The sequence below is a fragment of the Gymnodraco acuticeps genome, unplaced genomic scaffold (assembly GCF_902827175.1).
Source record: "Gymnodraco acuticeps unplaced genomic scaffold, fGymAcu1.1, whole genome shotgun sequence".
NCBI classification, from domain to species: Eukaryota; Metazoa; Chordata; class Actinopteri; order Perciformes; family Bathydraconidae; genus Gymnodraco; species Gymnodraco acuticeps.
This window is the reverse complement of record NW_022990590.1, coordinates 1,837,079-1,859,290: the sequence shown is the minus strand read 5'-3', so window position 1 is coordinate 1,859,290 and position 22,212 is coordinate 1,837,079. Positions and strand designations below refer to the sequence as shown.

At 42.0% G+C, this 22,212-nt stretch overlaps 2 protein-coding genes across 3 annotated transcripts; one reads left to right on the top strand and one right to left on the bottom strand.

Annotated features, from left to right (window-relative positions):
• The first annotated feature begins 26 nt into the window (after nt 1-26).
• On the top strand, nt 27-9,550 carry entpd5b (ectonucleoside triphosphate diphosphohydrolase 5b). The gene is made up of 14 exons (XM_034228490.1): nt 27-170; nt 2,882-3,114; nt 3,554-3,633; nt 4,558-4,701; nt 5,126-5,201; nt 5,563-5,598; nt 5,854-5,942; nt 6,027-6,109; nt 6,447-6,508; nt 6,861-6,962; nt 7,821-7,964; nt 8,247-8,303; nt 8,445-8,560; nt 9,028-9,550. Exons 2-14 carry the CDS (start codon nt 2,889-2,891, stop codon nt 9,109-9,111), a joined length of 1,299 nt encoding a protein of 432 aa, XP_034084381.1. The 5' UTR covers nt 27-170; nt 2,882-2,888; the 3' UTR covers nt 9,112-9,550.
• znf410 (zinc finger protein 410) lies at nt 8,951-21,697 on the bottom strand. 2 transcript variants are annotated; one of them, XM_034228488.1, is made up of 12 exons: nt 21,558-21,697; nt 21,112-21,201; nt 20,977-21,028; nt 20,673-20,847; nt 19,118-19,303; nt 17,997-18,209; nt 14,520-14,679; nt 13,205-13,386; nt 12,691-12,780; nt 12,436-12,555; nt 11,241-11,360; nt 8,951-9,846 (listed from the first exon to the last, which is right to left on the bottom strand). In XM_034228488.1, exons 3-12 carry the CDS (start codon nt 21,007-21,009, stop codon nt 9,746-9,748), a joined length of 1,380 nt encoding a protein of 459 aa, XP_034084379.1. In that variant the 5' UTR covers nt 21,010-21,028; nt 21,112-21,201; nt 21,558-21,697; the 3' UTR covers nt 8,951-9,745. The 2 variants fall into 2 exon arrangements, with proteins under 2 accessions (XP_034084379.1, XP_034084380.1); XM_034228489.1 differs by having other exon boundaries at nt 20,715-20,847.
• Nucleotides 21,698-22,212: the final 515 nt, after the last annotated feature.

The window sequence follows — 22,212 nt, the reverse complement described above, 5'->3', positions numbered from 1 at the left end:
TGGCAGACCCATTGACACAACAGCCTCTGTGTTTTCCTTTGAAGGCTCTTTTCTTCTACTCAGCATGTTTGACTCTTGACATCCGTGAGCACTGCGCGAGACCACTTCATCACTACACTGCTGACGTCATGATGACATGTCAGCTGCGAGACGAGTAGTCGGACATCATGGTGAGCTCGGACTGTGTTTAAAGTTAATAAAATACTGCGATACGTGACATACACACTTTTTTAATATGTTTTAATCGTTTTCTCTGCTTTTTACGAGTTTAAGCTTTCGGTTCTTCGAATAACACACTGTAACGCGACACGCGAGTCTGTTAGCTAACTAGCCGAGTATCCAACTTCACGGGCTAGCTTTCACTAACCTAGCATTCACGCTGGCTCATGTTATCATAAAACCGTCTATTTCAATTGTTAATGAGTAGCTAAGCTAGCTGTTCAGAATTATATTGCACAGTCTATTGACACTAAAAGTAGGTGTATTTGGAATACAAATGTATCAAGCGGAGAAAAGCAGAAATAATTGATGTATACAGTCTATCAATGACATTGGTAAACTACTTAGTGGTGTACATTTTTAAGGGGCGTGTACTTTACTCATATTTCCATTTGTTGCTACTTTGTACGTCTTCTACTCAACTACAATTCAGAGGTAGTCGTGTACTTTTACACCACTTCATTCACTTTGCAGATTTGGATTAATGATGTGAAATATAACACTTAAATACGACTTTACACCTGGAGTAAATTCACAAGCTTCCCTGCAGTATACCAAGTCATTCAAATTAGCTGCACCTTTACCAACTTCGATAACACTTTAATGCATCAATATCAAAACATATCATATATTATTTGGAAATGGGTCAATTTGCTGTACCTTTTCCATCTCTGAAACTAACTTGTTGTAACCATGCCACAGTGAAAAATGTCTTGACTTTGAGCTCACAGTCTCGTTAGCAAGTTGTTGCAATAACTTAACTAGATGCAGGTTTTCTTCTCCAAGGCTGACACACTTTCATTCCTTTGCTCTGCCTCCCAGGATACTGCCTACTCTGCACCACATAGGCTACTTACATTAAAGGTCCCATGACATGGCCATTTCTACTGATCATAATTCCATGGTTGAGGTCTACTAGAATATATTTACATTGTTCAATGTTCCAAAATGACATTGGTTTCTCATGCAGCATCTCTGTATAGTATGTGTATTCACTCTCTGTCCTAAACGGCTTGTTGGAGCTCCTGCCCCCCTCCCTATGAGCCCACTGTGCTCTGATTGGTCAGCTCGCCCACTCTGTTCTGATGACCACCACCGTTACAGCGGAACATCAGTGATTATGTGTTACCATGGCGTTAGCAACCAGGAAATGACACCAGTAATGACAAACATGAGAATGCTGCGTGGGGTCTGGGTGCCGTGTTGGCGGGACGCTGCGGGGCTCGCTGCTGTGAGGAGCGGACAGTGTGAGCCGGTGTCGTTTCCTGGTTGCTGCGTGGGGTCTGCGAGACAGCGAGACATCGTCATCCTGAACTCAGCCTCAGGATGCGGGAAGGGGGGGTGCTGAGGGGGCTGCAGCACCCCCATCTGCGAGGCTCCACTATAGCATCCGCACCCCCAAACGCGGTGCACCTATAGTGTAAGCGTGTCACAGTTTCGTGTGTGTGTGTGTGTGTGTGTGTGTGTGTGAGGAGCTCCACTGGACCAATCCGTGGAGCCGCTACGTCACAGTGACCAGGAAGAAAAAAATGGAAAAAGATAAATGTCCAACGAGGCGTTCTGGGGCAGCACAGACAGGTCTTTTCTGTGTTAGAGTTTTACTCGCTACAGGGTGTACTTTGAGGGTTTGTGACTGCATAAAAAGCTACATAACACACAAGGGGACGGGTAATAACCGGAAAAGCATGACATGCGAGACCTTTAATACAAGCCACTGTGGACCTGAGTGAAAACATATTCCACTAAGTTCCCCCTACCAGACCAGTGAAGATTTTAATAAATGCTCTCACATGTTGAGATGTGACGCCTCGTATGATGAGATGGAGGACACGTTCAGGTTTAGACATAGGCCTAACTAGTTTAATAAAATGTAAGAGGCGAGCCGGTGCATTTTCATCTTTTCTAGCGGAGTGATGATTTAAATAATCATATATCCAGATGACCTCATATTTTCACACAAAGGAGCATGCAGTATTTGCAATAGGCATACAATAAAACCATGAGGAGTGTATCTAAAGAAGATGACTCTTCTGTATGGATGCCACTTAGCTTCTGAAACATTTCAGTGATTAATGAATAATGAATAATTAAGGGGCAGAACAGAGGCTCAGTTATTAGACAGTCCTTTAACTGCAAATTAATTTCCATACATTGTTGTTAACAATAGCGCCCAAAATAAAAGCTTGAAACTGAATTTAACTAGAACAGTCAGGCAGTAAAATGTATTGTATGAAAATGTCTGATATTTCTCCATGAAAGCAGAGTGACCGTGCCTGAGCAGGCGTCTCCCACGGAGCACTGCCTGACTGAAGCTTTTAAGAAATCATAATTCCTCACATTGCTTGAGTTGCCTGTATTGATCGGAGATGAGAGGATTACATTCCACTACGTTAAGTCCAACACAGTGTTGTGATGTTTCCTGAGGTCTCTACAGGAGTCGACTCAGCAAGCAGAGAGGTGGATTTTGGGCTACGTCTCTGCGGTTGCTTAGAGGTCTGGCGGGGTGTGGTCTAGCATAAATAACACTCCTGCTCGTCAGGCTGTAATTGAACACCTAGCAAATTGGTCAGCAGAGGTTTGAGCTAAACAGTTGAATAGCATTTAATAGAATAGCTGCTTTGACACGAGGACCTCAAATATTGTTCTTCTGTTGATCCTCCAGAGAGAAGATGACACCCGCCGGGTCACTTCTCCTCCTGCTCCTGCTCTCTGTTGTTCACCTGAGCCGGGCCAAGGTCAGGACCTCTCTCCTGGATCTGACCCACAGCATGGGGGGCCTCCTGCCCAGCCTCAGCCGGCCCGCCAACCACAGCCGCATCTTCTATTCGGTGATGTTTGATGCGGGGAGCACAGGGACACGCATCCACGTCTATACCTTCATCCATGGCGGGTTAGGTAATAACACACACATTACTCCATTTATCTGTGATTACTCTGCTGTTTCACTCATGTTATCCTGTCAGCATCCCGGCTGAGAGGCAGGTTAATTCATCGTATTTACTGCAGTCAGGGTGTAATGTGTTTACATGGCCAGTGATCAATTGATTTACAAGGCAAACAGCTGAGTAACAAGCCGATATGTTGGCTCTTCCTCCTCTCCTCTTCTCTCCCTCTCTCCTCGCAGCTTCAGTAAACCTGCTCCTCGGGGCACAGAGGCTATACTTGAATTCATTTAATTTGAGCGGAATAATCCTATTTTGCCAGATTCAAGCCAACATGCCTCATTTTGAATGAAGGGATATATTCTTCATATGTATGCTAAGCAGATTTAGGCCACTTAAGGCTTTTAATAGCGGCTGTATATTTGATGTGGGCGGATCTTGTATCTTTTTAGAGGAGCTGCCTGTTTTGGACAATGAGATGTTCCATTCCATAAAGCCTGGTTTGTCCGCGTATGCTGACTCCCCAGAGATGGTGAGTTCATTGTCAAATCAGATCAATTCTATTGAGCTGAAGGAAAGGTCCTTCCTCCCTGCATTGTATTCAGACACACTGCCAAAGCCAAAAATGACAAACAAGTGAATATTCAGCCTGATATGTAACACTTCAGTGTTTTCTCAACTTTGACCAGTCAGCCTGTTGTCCTACGAGTCCTGAGCTGTAGTGAGCATCGGTGGGGGAATATAGTAAAGTACAATTACTCAAGTACTGTACTTAAGTACAATAGTGAGGTACTTGTACTTTCCTATACAATATTTTCATTTAATGCTACTTCCTACATGTACTCCCCTACAGAAGCCAATATTTGACTTGTACTACTCTACATTTATCCAACAATTTTAGTAGAGATACAGATTATTAGACTTCAAAAAAACTAAACCAATTATTCATTGTTTTTATAAATAACTATAGCTTAAAATATCCAGCAGCAGTATATAAAGTAGTTACTCCTCCACCAGCTGTGATGAAGACATTAATGCATTAAAAAAGTTAATGCAGTGATTTTATATTTATACATTTAAAATATATGATATAAACAGTACTGTATATATGATGGTTCATCTTCCATAACAAGTACTTTTAGTACTTTAATTCTATTTTGATGCTAACACTTTTGTACTTTTACTTAAGCTGAATTTGTATGCAGGACTTTTGCTTGTAAAAAAGTATTTTAAACATTATGTTTATGCACATTTAATTAAGACCTGATTACTTCTTCCGTCATACATCGCCTCATCTGCCTTCTCTCTCCTTGTCTGTTTTCTTTGTAGTCCCATTGTGTTCTGTCCCAGATTGTGTTTAGTGTTCCCCTCCCTTTATAAAAGCGTCCTTGGGTATATGAAAGGCGCTATATAAATGTAACAAATTCTTATGGTGAGTACTGTGTGTGTTTGACAGGCTGGACACACCGTCAGGATGTTGTTGAAGGTGGCTAAGAAGACGGTGCCTCGTCTGGAGTGGAAGAGAACCCCCCTGTTCCTCAGAGCCACGGCTGGACTTCGGCTGCTGTCCGCAGAGAGAGCCCGGCTGCTTTTGGAGCAGGTAAAATAATGCAGTAGCTCCGAGACATGACAGGCTGTTGAGCCCTCTGTAGAGGGGAGTGCAGTTCTTTATCATCAGGGAGTTGTAAGGCGCTCCATTGTCTGACATTCTCTCAGGAACCTCTTATCCATAGAGGGAGGAAAGAACATTTTCAGTGTTAGGGCAGAGTATTGTTATCAGAGTGGAGGGAGCTTAGTGTGGAAGGCTCCTGTGGAAGGGATAAGATAGTAATGGCTGCCCGGGGCACCTTGGAAGATGAATGATACGTTATTAATCCCCCTGAGGGAATTAATTAATCCCTCGAAGCGGAGGGCACCTCTGAGCTACCATTACAGTAGATAACACGGAGGCCATTCCTCTGCTGCCTTCCTTGGCCCCCTCGTTCTCCATCTCCCCCTTCCTCTGTCTCACTCTCTCTCCACAGGTTCAACACGTGTTTGATGAATCTCCGTTTTTGGTCCCAGACGACAGCGTCAGCATAATGAACGGCACAAATGAAGGTAGCGTCTGCCAAGGCTCGACGCATTAGTCAGTTATCACATCTCGCTGCAGCACGTTGGGAGGTGGCATCATTGCAGATTATTGCCTATCTTTTATGATGATACTGAGGAAAATGAAACTGCTCTTCACCACAAAGTTGTTTTGACCTTAAAAGCCTGTAATTACATATTGAGACATTGTTATTGCCTGTTGTGAAAAGGTGTAATGATTTGTCAGCGTTTCAACCTTGTTTTTCAGAGTTATTCCTCTTACTCGCGTGTTTTGCATGTTGTCATTTCTGTGAGACTTTGTTGTCAGCTTTTCTCAAATGAACGTGTGCTTGACATGTCTGTTTTCTGTTCGCCGATCTCTTTAATGTAGGAATCCTGGCTTGGATATCTGTGAACTATCTGACAGGTGAGTGCTGTAAACTCCAAATGTAACTCTCCGTCTGAAATCATCCGCGTCTTATTATAGACGCAAATACTGAATGCATACAGCTGTGATGCTGTGGCCTCGAGGGGATAGCTCAGATGTTTATCAGGCTCAGGATTTGATACTTTTGGGTCCTGTGTCAGATAGGCCTTTTGAAGATAGCATCTAAGGTATAACTGATTAGCTCCTCTCTGTTGAGGCTGCTAGATTAAAGCTAAAGTAGGAAATGTTTTCCAGGTCACCTGAATGCACACAGCGAGAGGACGGTGGGAATCTTGGATCTGGGCGGAGGATCTACGCAGATCACTTTCCTGCCAAAGCTCAGGGTCAGCTGTTTGTTTTGCACTCTTCAAGATTTCAAAACTATTTTCCGATGAATAACCCATCTTGTCCTTCATTTTCCACGTTAGAAAACCATTGAAAGTGTTCCTGTCGCTGATTACGTTGCCAAATATGACATCTCCAACTCCACATTTGAATTGTACACTTACAGGTAAAATATGTTGTTTATTTATTCATAAAACACATTCATCCTGCATTTAAACCTCGTGATTGCATCATTTAATACCTGATTAAATGTCTACTCAAGGTAATTGCAATATGTGTGGCTTTGAGTATTGACTAATTATGTTACAAATGCCACTTACTATCTTCTTTTATCTTCATAACTTCACTCTGTTCAGGGGAAACCTCTATCAGCTGTTTAGTCATTAGGATGTGAATAATAGGCCGGCACCATTTGTTTGGCCTATTTTCAGAATGACTCTCTTGTGCACAGTCTGTTCCTGGGTGCTTTTGTAACTTCACAACAATCCTCTAACTTCCTGCAGTTACCTTGGAAATGGACTGATGGCAGCGAGGCTGGCCACGCTGGGGGCTCTGGGGGCAGAAGGTACTGTGCTGGACATGAGGAAGGGGTTCTCTGTTGCCATTAGCTGTGTGGGTCAGTGTTGTTCATTGTGAGTGTGTCTCAGCAGGATCCCGAGTCAGCTCTTCCGCGCTCTCTCGGGTGTTGTTTCCTTCCTGCCTTTTTTCTCCCGATGCTGATTAAAGGAGCTAACAAGAGAGAGATGTTTTTCTGGCACATGCATTCAACCCTTTCTCTCTCAAAAACCCTGAGATGGATCACCGAAGGGCTTCAGAGAAAGTTGTGTTTTGTGAGTCAGTCTCAGACCATGGTGACCGCCGGGTGTAAAGTCGGTGAGCAAGTTTGAAATTAAAAAGTCACTTCTCTGCTCTGACAGGGTTGGAGTGGCGGGTTTTTAAAAGTTCCTGCCTGCCAAAGAAGTTCAGGGATGAATGGAGCTTTGGAGGGCTGACATATCGAGTGAGCGGGGACCCAGATGGTAAGGTCCTGTTTACGGAGTATAAACAGTCGCTGAGTGAATCCAAAGCTCATGTATCTTGGACACAGCGTTCATTTGGTTACTGTAAAATGATAGAAACCTAACACCAGCAATTCCAGATATGGGTACTACTGTTCGTTATGAGCACAACATGCACATTTGATGAAATACTTTACTATGAATGATTTGTTTGCTATATATACTATGATTTTCTATGAAATACTATTTATTAACCTTATTTGTGAAACACTATCTATTTTTTATTAATTTACTCGACAAACTATAGACTTTGATTTTTATCACAAACTATACTAAGCTTTTATTTTCAGCATAATGCACTATGACTTTTTCGCCAAATACTCAAATGTGAATTTAACTGTGATTTGTTTTTTTACATTGTGTATTATACCTTTTTTTAAATATGATGTGAAATACTGCCAACAAAGACTATAACTTTCTTGATGTTGAAAAGATCAGATACAAATATGCAAAAAACAACATAAGTTCCGTCAAAAATATTTTTAAAAAACACTTAGTATAGTATGTCACAATCATCAGGAAAAGGACTTTGCATAGTATGTCGGAAATATAACAAAAGGTCATAGTTTAGTATGTTGAAAAAAAAATGTCATTGTACGGTATTGTTAGAAATTATAGAAAAAACAATACATACGCCAAATGCCAAAATACAACAAAATAAATAATAGTATAGTGTGTTGAAAAATATGCAAAATAACAGCTTAGTGTCGTATGTCGACATTTTGAGAAAAAACCCCAGAGATTCCTTGCTTTAGAGTCAGGTGCTGTTCCAGCAGAGGATGCATATTATACCCTGCCGTGTCTCTGTTTCTTCTCCAGGTCTTGCAGGATACAAGCTTTGTTATCAGGAAGTACTTAAGGTGGTGAAGGGGATTATTCACCAGCCGCATGAGCTCCAAGACAGCAATGTATTCTATGCATTCTCCTATTACTTTGACCGAGCAGTGGATGCAGGACTTATCGGTAAGCGCACACACGCGTACACACACACCTTATATAATTATACAGGCCAGCAGGATGCAATTACCTATTCCAATGCAAGACAGAGAAGTATGAGTCATCTGCACCTGTCTCTGCGGATTTGACGAGCTGTAGGTGTGTAGCTATTAGAGATGCTATACTGACATTCCAAGCTTAACGGCACAAGGTGTATCATTAGTATTATGGAAAAGTGCGTATGCTCTCCTAACGAATAGTATCGCATATGAAGTGTGTCGAAAATGACCCTATTGCTTCCTGCTGCAGATGGGGTCCACGGGGGGACGCTGGAGGTCAGAGACTTCAAGAAGAGGGCTAAAGAGGGTGAGATGATCCAATCAGTGCGTCCTCACTATGACAGATCTGATCACCCTGTACTGTAGCACTGTGTGCGTCTGAATAGCCCGGGCTTGTGTCCTCGCGGCTGTCTGGGATCCTGCCCCTCATCCATTTTTCTCTGCTCAGTGTGCAATAAGATGACCAAGCACCCCCCCATCCGTTCTTTCCTGTGCATGGACATGACCTACATCACTTGTCTGCTCAAGGATGGATTCGGCTTCAAGGAGAGCACCGTGCTGCAGGTGAGGCGGCGCTGCACCACACACTGTGGCCTCCAAACACACAGGAAGGAAAATGTTTCAAAAGGTTGCTCGGAGCTATAAAGTCTATTTCTCGTTGAAAGTTGTGTAGCTTAGATTGTGTGGTTTGCATCATAAACTAGTGACTTACATGAAAGACACAAGCATGGTACAGTTACAATTGCCTTATTTTAACAACTGTTAGTTCCGTTTTACGGCTGTGAATAAGAAGACCATGACTATGTATGTCTATGTAATGTAGCTACAAGGCTCTGTGACCCTTTTCTGTCACCAAAAAACGTTTTAAATGCACACGTTCAAACTAAGTGAGGGTGAGACCTAACAAAAGAGCACAATTCTTGCCAATACGTGAATGAAGAAAAAACACAAATATTCTGTTACTTGTTTTATTTAAATAAATACAAAAGGCATTTGAGTGATTTGGTGTTTTTCTTCTTCCCCTCTCCTAGTTGACCAAGAAAGTGAACAACGTGGAGGCCAGCTGGGCTTTAGGCGCCACGTTGGATCACCTCCACGACCTGAAGATCCTCTGAGGAGAAGGCAGGAGTAGGTGGTGCTCGGTAACACACAGGTTATCTAACGACTGCATGAGTAATTCATAATTTCGTTTAAAAAAGCATTCAAGTGTTAATGTATTGTAAAGGAGCAATGTGTTGTCTTACTCCGAGAACAAGTGGAGGACTGAAGGGTGACACTTGAGTGAGAGATGTTGCCTTTAACCGTTAATGCAGCTGTGGGCATTACCGGAAACCCAATTTGTTTGAGAGTGATGTTTTCATGGAGGGGGGGGTCTGTCTGTCTTGTAAGGGGTTTTTCAAGACCAATGTTTACATGCAGCAACATGACCCTGTGCTGTAGTTAGTAATAATGGGCAACTGGTACATTTACAGCCATTCCATTTCTAAATCATCATCGCTGCTGTTTACATATTGTACAATGCATGGTCATTATATTTTCATAAACTTTGAAACCCGTCTCATTATTTCTTTGGGAGTATTTGTCAACAAAAAAAAAACATGAGGAAAAAGGTTGTTTGTACAAACTTTGCCATTTCAAAATAAAAGCATCATCGGTGGATAATTACAAATATGTACAAGGGGCTGAACGTCAGCGACTGGTCGATTCACAGAGACGTTCAGCGTGTCCATGATTTCTCACGATGGCAGACTACAGCAGCGCCACCACATCTTCTCCGTACGCATGCCCTTCCGTCGTCATGGTCACCAATTCATGGGGCTGAGAGAGGACGACCACCGAATCCGCGGAGCCTGGAGGGGAGGAAAATAAATGTTCAAATAGATCAAATGCATGCTGTCAATAACACCAGTTATTATGGGATGGAACGCCTTCAGGGGCAGAAGTCTGCTAAAACGTGTCCTTGAGTTTCTGCAAGCTTTTGGTTTGAATGCTGACAGGCTGTGTTAGGAAAACCTGGAGGACATTTAAAGATACTCGCAGAATATTGAGCATAGAAAGTTATTCAGAGTAAAAGTGTTCAATCTAAAAAGGGGTTAAACTCTAAAAAGGGATAGTTAACACATACATTTAAAAATACACCCGTAGTGCTATTTATTCATCTTAACGGCCAATATCGCCAAAACAATCTAGATCGATTCATAGAAGGTGAGAGCGAAACTATCTTTTTGAAATGATTTTAAGCGTCATTTTCACTTGAAACTCTGAAAACTGGAACAATTGTAGTGCTTTTCAGATATGAGCTAACAGCTGGTCCTTAAAGTTGAATAGTGAATCATTAAGTCAAAGGCTCTAGTACAGGGAGTAGACCAAATGACACAACAGAGGCTTAAATACTAATTAAGTAAAGACCTGTGCTTGCTATTTGTTAAGACTGAGGTTTTATGTGAAATACGTATTACGGTGATTTCAGTGGTTTACGGTCGACTTGGGATCACCGTCCTCCTACCAGTACACATCTTTTCTTTCAATTCTTACATTTCCAATGCAGGAAATCCAGTCAGACAAAGAAAGTTTTACAACAAAATTATAATTAAGAAAAGAAAATGCAAAAAAGGAATAAAATAAGACACTTCTACTAATAATAAGAGTAACAAGTAACAACACCGCTTTAAATACCCAATATATACTGAAAAAACTGCCCAGAAAGTATACTTTTAAGTATAAGCACTGTACAGGTAGATGATTATTAACCTAACATTATATCAGCGTATATCATGCATCTAAACTCAACAAATATTACGTTGTGGCCCGAGTACATTTGACAATGATGGAGTAGAATCAACAGCCTGTCACTTGGCTTCGAGTGCTCCACTTACACAATGTAATTGTAAGTAATGGTCAAAGGGTCACATAAATAAATCATAGTTGGGTTGGAACCAACTTTTCAGAACAAAACTTTTAGAGACCAACAGCGTGAGTAAAACGCAGAAGAAAGACTGACTATATGTGTATTTCTACTATCTCCATTCTATCCTGGAGCAAAGTAACCAGCTGAAAGAGTAACGGCGTCTGTCGCAAGGAAGGAAACAACATTCAACACGACATTAGCATCACCCCGCGCTGACTCAGCACCTCTTACATCGACAGAACATTGAGAGCGTCAACATTTTATTTTGTGAAGTGTCACGTTAGCTCACCCGTGTGTGTGTTGGGTTTTCCCTGCTGTACAAGTTTAAATTCATACCTGGTGATCTCAGCATGGCGTGGTGGAGATTCATGGGTTCCACAGCCGTTGTCATGGTGACCATAGTGTCTCCATTCTCGCCGTCGGCCTCCAGCAGGCTGCTGTGTGTCAGAGCCTCTCCTGTCAGGGGCAGACCAACAACCCTCTTTAGCTGTTTAACTCAAAAGAAGAACGAGAATGGGGTGGACTCAATCTGTGTTCTGTAATGGATCAAAGTCAATATTCAAACCTGAAATCCGCTCGTTATTACTCACTTTAATTACTCACTTTAATTACCGTTTGAAGCTTGTGTAAGAACTTTTTTTTTGGGTTGTTTTTAGGACTGTTGTTTTCTCCAACAGTCGATTTAATTATTCATGTGACTCTGAAAGCACCCCTCTGTTGTGAAGCGGCATCTTCTTTTGCTCTGCTTTTTACAAAAGACCAGCTTCTTTGGGGAGGCTGACCCGGATACATCTGCAGTTTATAATTAGAGGCTTTGGCAGCGTTTCCTTTGTGGTGATTCAGCGGCCACTGCTACACAAATGTGTCGGCTTTATTGTTTCACGGCAGGAAAACTAATGTTAAGCGGATTTGATACAATTAGACCATATGTTGGGATGTAAAGAGCTCATTGAGAGGCGCTTTGAAGATATACTGAAAGTGATACTGAGAATAAAGGCAGCAGTGATCCCTCCGCTGCAGAGGAAGATTTACTAAAGTATCCAGTCATTTTTGTGAGTCATTTGTAAGGTGACTGCAAAAAGACTTTAAAGCAAGCTTAATCTGCCCTTTTAGCTGGGTGATTACACACTTTAGTGACAATTCTGCCCCATCACACGGCGCCTAACAGTCCTATTTCTGCAGTGGAGCTGTGCCGTCTCTGCTTTTCCCAGAAATGTGTTGCAATCTGAAACAATTACGCTACAGGGTCTGAAGAAAAACATTTGAGTGATGAATTTTTAAGTGCTTAAAATCATTAATTATTCAACAAATGTTCCTAAAAGTAACTTAAGCCCACAGTATCTCTATGCACATTTTTAAAATGTATGGACCGCTTGAAGGTACATAATCCGAGGATTAGCATAACCACCTACTGCCACTGTGTGTGTGTGTGTGTGTGTGTGTGTGTGTGTGTGTGTGTGTGTGTGTGTGTGTGTGTGTGTGTGTGTGTGTGTGTGTGTGTGAAGAAAGATTATGTCTGGAAGAGAAAGACCTGTTTCTCTGCTCTCACTGCCGAGCCCCTCCTCTCCGTGCCTCTTCCTCATGTGTACGTTCCTGCTGCCCGACTGAGAGAAAGTCTTCCCGCAGATTCCGCAGTGATGAGGCTTCTCACCTGGAAACACACACACACACACACGTCCCGTGATCCCATCCTAATTGATACGGGCTACCTCTTGTAGCATATACTGTATCTGCTTGATTAGGAGAAAGTTATCTTCCTTACAGCTGTTAGCCGTGTCCCACTCACCAGAATGCACGAGCATGTGTTTCCGTAGACTGGAGAACTCGGCAAAGGATCGCCCACAGCCATCTGCCTCACACAGGAAAGGCTTCTCCCCTAGAAACACACACATATTGTTCAACTCCACAAGACTAACACTTAATGTAGTCATCTTATGGACTGCCGGAGACATTCAAATTGTAATGTTGTCGGACTAAGTGGATATGATGGCTCGTAGAAAGCTGTTCTTCCAGACATACGGGAGAAATGTAAACACCGTACAGTGCTCTGCTAACGCATCCTTACACATTAGAAGCAGACTCTAAAACAGGCCATCAAAAATTTTAATGTCACCCTAAATAAAATATGATAGAGCACTGTTTCTCTTCGCGGCAGTGAAACAGAGGCGCCAGTGCTGCTGACTCTTCAAAATCTCCGGCCATGACTTCACAGAGGAAGCATTACATGAGCAGAGGAAAAGGGCCTGAGTCAGTTATTGCTCCCAGCTTCTTTGGGTATTTGTTGTTGTTGTAGAAGTCACCTGTGTGTATGCGCCTGTGGTTCTTCAGGTTTCCAGCCGTGGTGAATTTCTTGCCACAGTTCTTCTCCTTGCAGGTGAAGGGCTTCTCTCCGTTGTGCGTCCTCATGTGAACCTGCAGCCTTTGCAGCACGTAGAAACTCTTCCCACAGCCCTCCGCGCCGCACCTGAACATCCGGTCGTTCCTTGGGAGCCCAGAAAAACAAACATGTCTCTGTGATTCCCACGCAGATGCTCCATTTGCAACAGCGCACCTCGTACATTTCCCTGCAGCACAAATACTGCCTCAGCTGTGCTCCCCCTGTTCAGCTGCCTGCACTGTAAACAACCTGTGGACACTCCTGGAAAACATGTCTCTCCCATTAATGGATGGTCAACCGAACACAAATCGTCCACCTTCAAAGAACTAACAGTTCTCATAATCCCTGTGCTTTAAGGCAAGATGAACAATTTCATTTAGTATTCAACCAAATTTCTCCAGCATCATACAATTAAGGCTTCTTTGTTTTATGCCTTTATAGGGATTTCTGGTGTATTGTGAGGGCATGGAGTTGGTTGTTCGGATATAAGGCCTGCACAGTTTCAGGCATAGGGAACAGAAGCATTTTGTATATATGCATTTTGGATTTACAGGCAATACCGGCTTGGACATTTCTATAAAAGAAATAGCATTAAATGTAATTTAATTAATTAATTAATAAATGTGCAATTAAAATAAATTTGATTTACTTTATTGTGCAATTAAAAATGTGATTTACTTAATATCTTAAATATTTACTTAATATCTTATTTAAAAACACAGCTTACAACTTGTTCTTATATAGAAAGTTGTAAGCTGCAAGTTTGTGTTGTTGTTTTTCAATTTAGATAATGTGTCTACATTAGGCAGGGTTTTTCCAACGTTGAATGATGCTTTGGTTCTGGCGTCTTGTTCGGACTGCTTTCTGAATCCATTATCCTACCCTGGCTGTGTGTGTTCCCTGTGTGTGTGTGTGTGTGTGTGTGTTCCCTGTGTTCCCTGTATGTGTGTGTTCCCTGTGTGTGTTACCTGTGTGTGTGTGTGTGTGTGTGTGTGTGTGTGTGTTCCCTGTGTGTGTTCCCTGTGTGTGTGTGTGTGTTACCTGTGTGTGTGTGTGTGTGTTACCTGTGTGTGTGTGTTCCCTGTGTGTGTGTGTGTTCCCTGTGTGTGTGTGTGTGTGTGTTACCTGTGTGTGTGTGTGTGTGTGTGTGTTCCCTGTGTGTGTGTGTGTGTGTGTGTTACCTGTGTGTGTGTGTATGTGTATGTGTGTGTGTGTGTGTGTGTGTATGTGTGTGTTACCTGTGTGTTTTCAGGTGGTATTTGAGGTGAGCCGGCCAAGTGAACGTCCTGCAGCAGCCCTCGAAGGAGCAGCGGAGGACCTGCTTGGAGAGGGGGCGGCTGGTCCGAGTCGGCATTTCCCGCTTGTCCCCGTCTGCCGGGGAACCATGCGTGTGGTCGCCTAGGCAACCGGGAGAGGAAAAATGAGCGGGTTTGGGCAGAAAAACAATATAGGAGAGCCTCTGGAGCCTGGCCGTATAAAAGCTAATCATCGGGTACTGAGTGAGAGCTGACCTGCAGAACGACAGCAGCAGAAAGACCCCCCCCCCCACCCCCCCAAGCTGAATGCAATCACTCCCTTTCACCTGCGCTGACTCCCCGCCTTCAGAGCCTTTAACAGGGCCAATTTTGCTTACAGCGTGCGGCAGTAATGCACCTGTAAGCGACACCCCGCTGCTGGGCAACTTGCCTGATCTGCAGCGAGTTAATGGGAGGGCAGCATCAACCGCTCAGAGAGTGCAGTTTTAGTCCCTCACTGAAACCATTTACATTTGATTCTATCAAAGACACGACCCTCCTCAGATAACTGTTATTAATAGACCTTTCATGGAAATAAAATGTCGCGGGTTAATGTGGGGAAATTATAAAGAGGTAAGAACAACTGTACAGAAGTGCAATTTAACTGAGTGCATTTAAGTACTGCACTTAGAGTTTTTGCATGTTCAGATCAGTAATGCAAAATATAAATCAAGCACTATGTTTGTTTGTATACAAGGATATTTGATGCTAATAATTAATAACAATAAGTAAGCTTTAGAATTAGTAAGGCACAACTTTGAAGGACCTTGAGTATGTTCATACTTCTACTTCACTAGTTTGGAAGCCAATGTTACACTTTAACACCACTATATTTATTTGTTAACATTACCTACTAATTTCTTGTTGCAGATTCTGATCAACTTAATAAACACAATATATATTGCCTAATCAATTAAACTATGGATTTAGCCAACTGGCAGTTCATAAAAGAGCGTAAATTAGGCCCACTATTACCAACTGCCAGATTAGTAATGCTTGAATAAAATCCAGTGAATTCCAGTCGTGTTGTAACTAACTAATTAAATGCAAAAAATGTAAAGCACAACTTTTAAATGTGTCGAAGTATTTTGTGTGAGAAGGTTCTGAGTGCATATTCCACCGCTGAACCGGTGCTAAAACAAGCATCTGAACTTAATATAAGCTACATTATCATTTGACAATATGCATGTAAGTATTACATTACATTGCATTTAGCTGACGCTTTTATCCAAAGCGACTTACAATAAGTGCGTTCGACCAACAAAATACAACTTGAAGAAAACAGAATCATATAGTATAAGTATAAGTTCATAAACCGCGGGATCTGAGTTTGAGTGCGAGGACATAAACTAGGAGCAGGTAAAGATGAGAACGCCTCTCGTATCACTTCTCTAACAAGGACCTCTGGCTGCAATTGGGCTCAGAAGCAGTTCAAAGGTGTAGCCAGGAGCCATGGAGCCTGGATGTCATGGAGCAATTATTTATCTAGCAGCAGCCTGCAGAGGGCTGTGATGAAGTCCTGACTCATGGTGAGGGTGGTCAAAGAGTTGTTTTTCTTGCGCTATGTGCCACAGGAAGTGGATGTTTGTCTTACATCAAAGTGTAACGCTTCAGAGTCAAAAGAGTGAAAGAGATTAGGGTAAGCAACAGGTTAAGACATCAAGTCGGCAAGTGGAGGAGCTGGAGTAAACAACTCTAGACAAGAAATACACTTATCATACTTGATCTTTGTAACTTTCAGAATATAGGGTCACACTTTGCTTCAAATCTATCACACTGACTTCTTGACTGTTACCAAGCAACCAGTAAGGATTCAAGAAAGTTCCCTGCCAAAAAAACGATATCCCTGTTAGAGCATTAAAGTGATGTTTGTATATTTCTTTTTATGTAAGAATCAAACAAACATGATTAAAAAGAGTGAATTAGTGAGCCTAAAGGCCCTGACACACCAAGCAGACACCAGAAAAGTCCCTAATAACACCATTACAAGTCGTTAGATTAGTCGTTAGTCACTTTTGACAAAAATAAGTAGCCGGAGGGTTCGGAAAGCCGCCAAATTTAACGACAAAGTCGCCAAGTTGGCAACACTTAAATCGTTTGTTTACGTCCCTCACTTCCGTTTCGCTAGCTGAACAGCCAATCAGAGTGATTGCTTGGTCCGACTGCCAGACCCGATGCATGGCCGATTCAACATGTTGAATCGGCCATGCATCGGGTCAGGCAGTCCAAATAAGGCGTGTCACGGCAGACGGTGCGGGACACACCAACCTGACTACGGCGCCGCGAATGCCCGACAGCCTCTGACTCCCAAAATCGGGTTGGTGTGTCAGGGCCTTAAGAGACGCTGCCTGGCAATGTGTGAGCGCTAGCCAATAGAAGCGCCAGTGTAACATAGTGATGTCACGAAAAACAACACAAAACTCCAATGGAGGTGTTTTAGGCAGTGTGAGACGGAAACTCCCCTTTAGGGAACTTTGGGATTTGAGCCATTGCAGACCATTTACATCCACAAAAACCGATATGACATAATCATAATAGGGCCCTTTAAAGGTTATAGTGGAGTAAAACTGCATTTTTTTGTTTTATTCCATGACAACATTTCTTCCAAGTTCTAAATAAAAGTATTGTCATTAAGAGATTCTATTTGCAGAATATGTAAACTGGTCAGTAATCTGTTTCTGACCACCTGTGTGTCCTCTCTCCTGTCTCCATCCTGTTGTCTTCCAGCTGCTGCACTCTCTCTCCCTCTCTGAAGCATTAGCCATCCACTAAATGCACATTAAATCATCACAGACACAGCACAACAATCCGTGCTGAGGCTTGATCAATGTCTCACGATAATGTTCCATTTAGGCCTTCACTAGATATTTGCAGTCAGACTTGTAAATCCGTGTTGAGAATGTTACAAATTAATTTTGATTTAGAGACTCATGATGACAAGTGTTGAACAGTTTCAGTCGGTAGTGGTTACACTCCATTTTCATCTCATCACTGACCTCGTTTCTCTTCTTTCTGTCTTTGATGCTAGCAGAAAGCAGATGGGCTGATGTTATCTATCTTCATTTCTCCTTTATATTCGTTATAGTCTCAAACGTGACACTACATCACAGAGGGGCTGTCACTGTCTGCCGTTTGATTTTACAGCTGCATCGACTACTTGATGGACAGAGATATTATCAACAACTACTTTTAGAAAAGGATTAATCGTTATGATAGATGCAAAAAATGTCTTCTTCAAACCCCTACAAGAGATGTCCTTGTTTTGTCTATTACATATCGAAATAAAGCTAATATATTTGGAGTTTGGAGTGTGAGAACGTGTCATTTACAGATATCACCTTGCACATTTTATTAACATTTTCTCTCGAACGCTTTATCAAGAACTGCCTGATTAATCGCAATGAAAGACGTCGTAATTACCATTGCTGACACTTGCAGCTCTGGCGTCCTGGCAGGCCCGGGCATCTCTCGCGATTTGTGCCCGCGTGGCGGCGATCAGGCTGTCGTGCGCGAGCTCCTGCACCCGCAGATACCAGGGAGCACTGCCGTCGATCCCGTAGTCCCCCGACGAGACCACCTCGTCGTCATCGTCCCCGGCGCCGTCTGCGGCGAAGATCAGGGACTCTGAGGAGGCTGTGGTGCACAAAAGGTGAGGAGAGTCTGTGTGAAGACATTCTGTATAACCATCTGCATGATCATCAATGACCTGAGTCCATTTCTGAACCAGGGATCCTACAGCTTAAAGCAAGTTAGGTTTAAGACTTGGATTCACTTTAAAAATGGAACAAATAGGAACAATGGGATTCCACTGATCTTTAATGCAAGGTATTTGGGAAATAGGTCATATACTTATGTGAATTATCCTGACATTTAAAGAGACAATGCCAGAAAATAACAATTAATACAATCCTATTCCTATGTCGAAGCATTTTTAAGACTATTAAAAAATATTAATTTAAAGCATTTTAATAAAAAAATGTAGATCAATGTTTTAGGAGATGTTTTAAGGATAGCCGGTGAATGCATGAGTGTCTCCATCCGCTTTTTGGGTTTAATGTTAAGAGCTGTATTCTGAAAGGCTGAGAGGACGTCAGCCAACACACATTGAAAAGCATATTCACACACACAAAAAAAACAATCACTCTAATTTGAATTGAATCCAACAATTGCCAGAAAGTGCTTGTGTCTGCTGAAAAGCCTTTGCATCACTCACTGAGTCACAGGCAGAACACAGCGTTCTGCACAATAGGTGTGTGTCAAGAGACCAAAATACATTTTGAGGCTCTGCTGCCAATGTGTGATGAACCAAGAGAATGTGCCTGCCAAGGATCATTTCTTCCGGCCCAATTAATTCACAGTTCTTCATGAAAATGTGTCACCTCATTTCTTTTAGAGCGGAGTGTATAACGGGGAACAGTGCAAGACAAAAAGTACTGACACAAGAACAGATTTTGATGAAAAACTCTTTAAAAAGATGTTTCAAAGTGACTCACCCTACGGGAATACAGTCTTAAACATGCTGATGGTTAGTGTTCCTTTACCTTTGGCAAGGTTCAGTAGGACGTAGGAAGTGCTGTCGGACTGCTGTAGGTCATGGAGGATGGGCAGGGGGCTGGGGGAGGCCCGTTGGTGACTGTGTGTCTGGATCACTAATGGGCTTCGCACTGACACTCCTCCGAACTCTGACAGGGAGGGAGACCTCTCAGGCACATGGCTCAGGCCTCCATCTGAGGAGGAAACAAGTGTTGGTTAGTTTTAATCCTAAAAAGAAAACTACACCTTATCGGCAACATAATATACAAAACAACTGAACAGCGGTTCATATTGTACAATAAGCGCATGCTATAGTAGCATTTAGTAGAAACAATAAAAGAACATTCCTTTTTTAACTCTGTAAAAAAACATTGAATATAAACACAGCTTTGTTTGCTTACCCAAAACCCTGCAGGGCACCTTTAATGTATAAACACATCCACTATCTATTATTAGCCTGCCAACACTATGTATTGTGCCGGGTTTGTTTTAAAGTATGATCACAAGGAGTATACACAGAGAGAAATCACAGCCCTGATGCATCGTACGGGGCATCTGTCCATCCAGATTGATCAAATATTAATGCTAAACATCTTAAGGAAACAATAAGCCTATTCTATATCACATCTAATGGCCATTGAGAAGTGAAGCAAGAATAAAAACACTTTTAAAGTAAATAGAAAGAATGTTCAGCGTCGATACCTTCTCACACTTTTTTTCATGTATTTTGAACTCGTCTTTTCTTTTTCTTTAAAATCTTTCATACATTTGGGGCAATATTTAACTTCTAAAGCTTTTTTTACAAATAACTTTTATTATTTTTGTGTTTCTATCACTACAATCTGATAGCAGTTCATGAACCAGATTCAAATATCATGTTCCTCTGCCTCCACCTAGTGCTCCTCATGGCATCGGTATAATTATAGCGTGCCGAATAAGTCAGAACTGAGTAGTCTTTAACGCAGTGTCAATCACTGCTTGTGAACTCCGATCAAACTGTGAAACGAGGAGCACTGATTCAAATATAACTAAGGAATCAGTTGCTGCATTGCCTTTCACCAGAATCAAATGATTTCAGAAACTGATTTGAGGGGCCTGTTAAGCTGTCAAATCTGAACTTTTCTCTCGCCGGTGGGTGTCGCTTGGTTTTGGCTCGACATTCTACAGCCAAACATTACACTAAAACAGGTTTCAAAACCTTTAAAGGGAATCTAACGAATGCCATTAGGAGCACTCAGGGGAAGCAGACAAACATGTCATCGCTAATCTGTGTAATGCACAACTCTCAAGACATAGGGACAGTTTCACAAAATATAACTAAAAAGTGACCAACTATAGCTTTAAGGCCAGCAAACAGGATTGGCGCCAGCTTTTCAACATCCAGACCTCGATTCACACTTTCTTCATTACATTGATATATAATTCACTTTAAAAACCAACAGGGAGACCTTGTTAGCAGACTATTGCTTTTTTTTTTTTGGAGCCATGTTTCGAGTGGTATTGTGTATTAGGTAGTAACCCTCAAAATGAGTACGCTCTGTGGAGTCCTGCTAGTATAATTGCCTGCTGTAAGGGACAAAAGAAGAGCAGTGATGGGCTGGTGACCTGTGAGCTCCAGCGGGCTGCACAGCGAGCTGACAGCTGGAGCCAGCAGGGGCAGGCAGGAGTGTTTGGACTCTAAATCCTCCAGACCCTGCACCAAGGGGATGGACGCGTTCTGCACAAACTGCACCAGCAGCTGAGGGGAGAAAGAGAGAGAACAGAGACACAGCATTACGACGAAGCTAGTATCTTATAAATACATCATTCCACAATAAAGTCTACTGCCTTAGAAAACACTAAGCATTGGAAATGATAACAAGATTACCTCTGGTTTGGAGTCAAGCTCATCAGAAAGCATGGGTCTCTCTGTGTGGAACCTGTAGAATAATAAGAGCAATGCAGATCCATCACTTTCACCAATATGTTATAAGATGGACTGTTATAGAAAGATAATACATACCTCGCGTTTGACCAACTAAATTAGATGTTCTCTGTCGGTCATAGGCGCAGGGTCATGCAGGTCATCTTTGTGTCAACAGCATCGCACTATCTGCGTCAAACAACAGCACAACACGTCAAGTGAGCAAGTAAACGACTTAGCATTGCTAGCTTACAGAGAGCAACTACTAGTTGACATTTATATGCAAACACTAGCTGTTCAAACACTTCAGCTCAAATGTAGCTGAAGCTCGAAAGCACCGGGTTAGTGTAAACAGAGTTTGATAAAACATACATAACACACACTGCCTTGTTAAGTTAGCTTGCAGGGTTAGCAGTTACCAAACTAGCTACCGAGGCTAAAACACAGAGGCTAGCTGCCAAGTGTCGACGCTAGGCTGCTGACGATACATTGTTAATGTATTTAATGTTATTACTTTTTAATAAACGTGAAACTCATTTGTTTACCTTGCAATAGCTGTGTTTTGTGAGCTAAAAAAGTGAGAGTCCTGTTCCTCTTCTTCTTCTTTGAGGTTTAACCTAAGCTTGCATCCTTGTGTTGCCTTACCGCCATCTACTGGAGTTAGCTACAACCTATTGCTGTCCCATCATCACCGATGCCATCTAGTGGATGTAACTGTAAACTACATACAAAATATTCAGAAAGTTATTAAGTCATTTTTGGTAAAGTCATAAATGAATAAACGACCATACCCAAAATATCTCCAACAGTAAATAAACTGTAAAAAAAGTGCCATGAGAAATGTCTTGGTCTTTTTATTAGGGTACTTTAATAGATAGAGATCCTATCATATCTATCCGAGCAATGGTGGACATAGGCTGTGCTGTAGCCAAGTATAAATGTATCGCTTCTGTATTTGCTTTTATATATTTGTTTGCTAATGCAATGAGAAACTAAAAAAATAGACATATGATGCTCCTCCTCATATAATAACACTATTTCCGAAAGGAAAGTGTTCTTTGGGATAACATTTATCACACCAGCAATGAGTCTCTTACGTACAAACATAACCTTAAAGCATGTTCAACAATGATCAATAGTTGATTGACCATTAAATGATACAGCGCAAAGTATGATTTTATAACAAGTTTCAAACTAAGA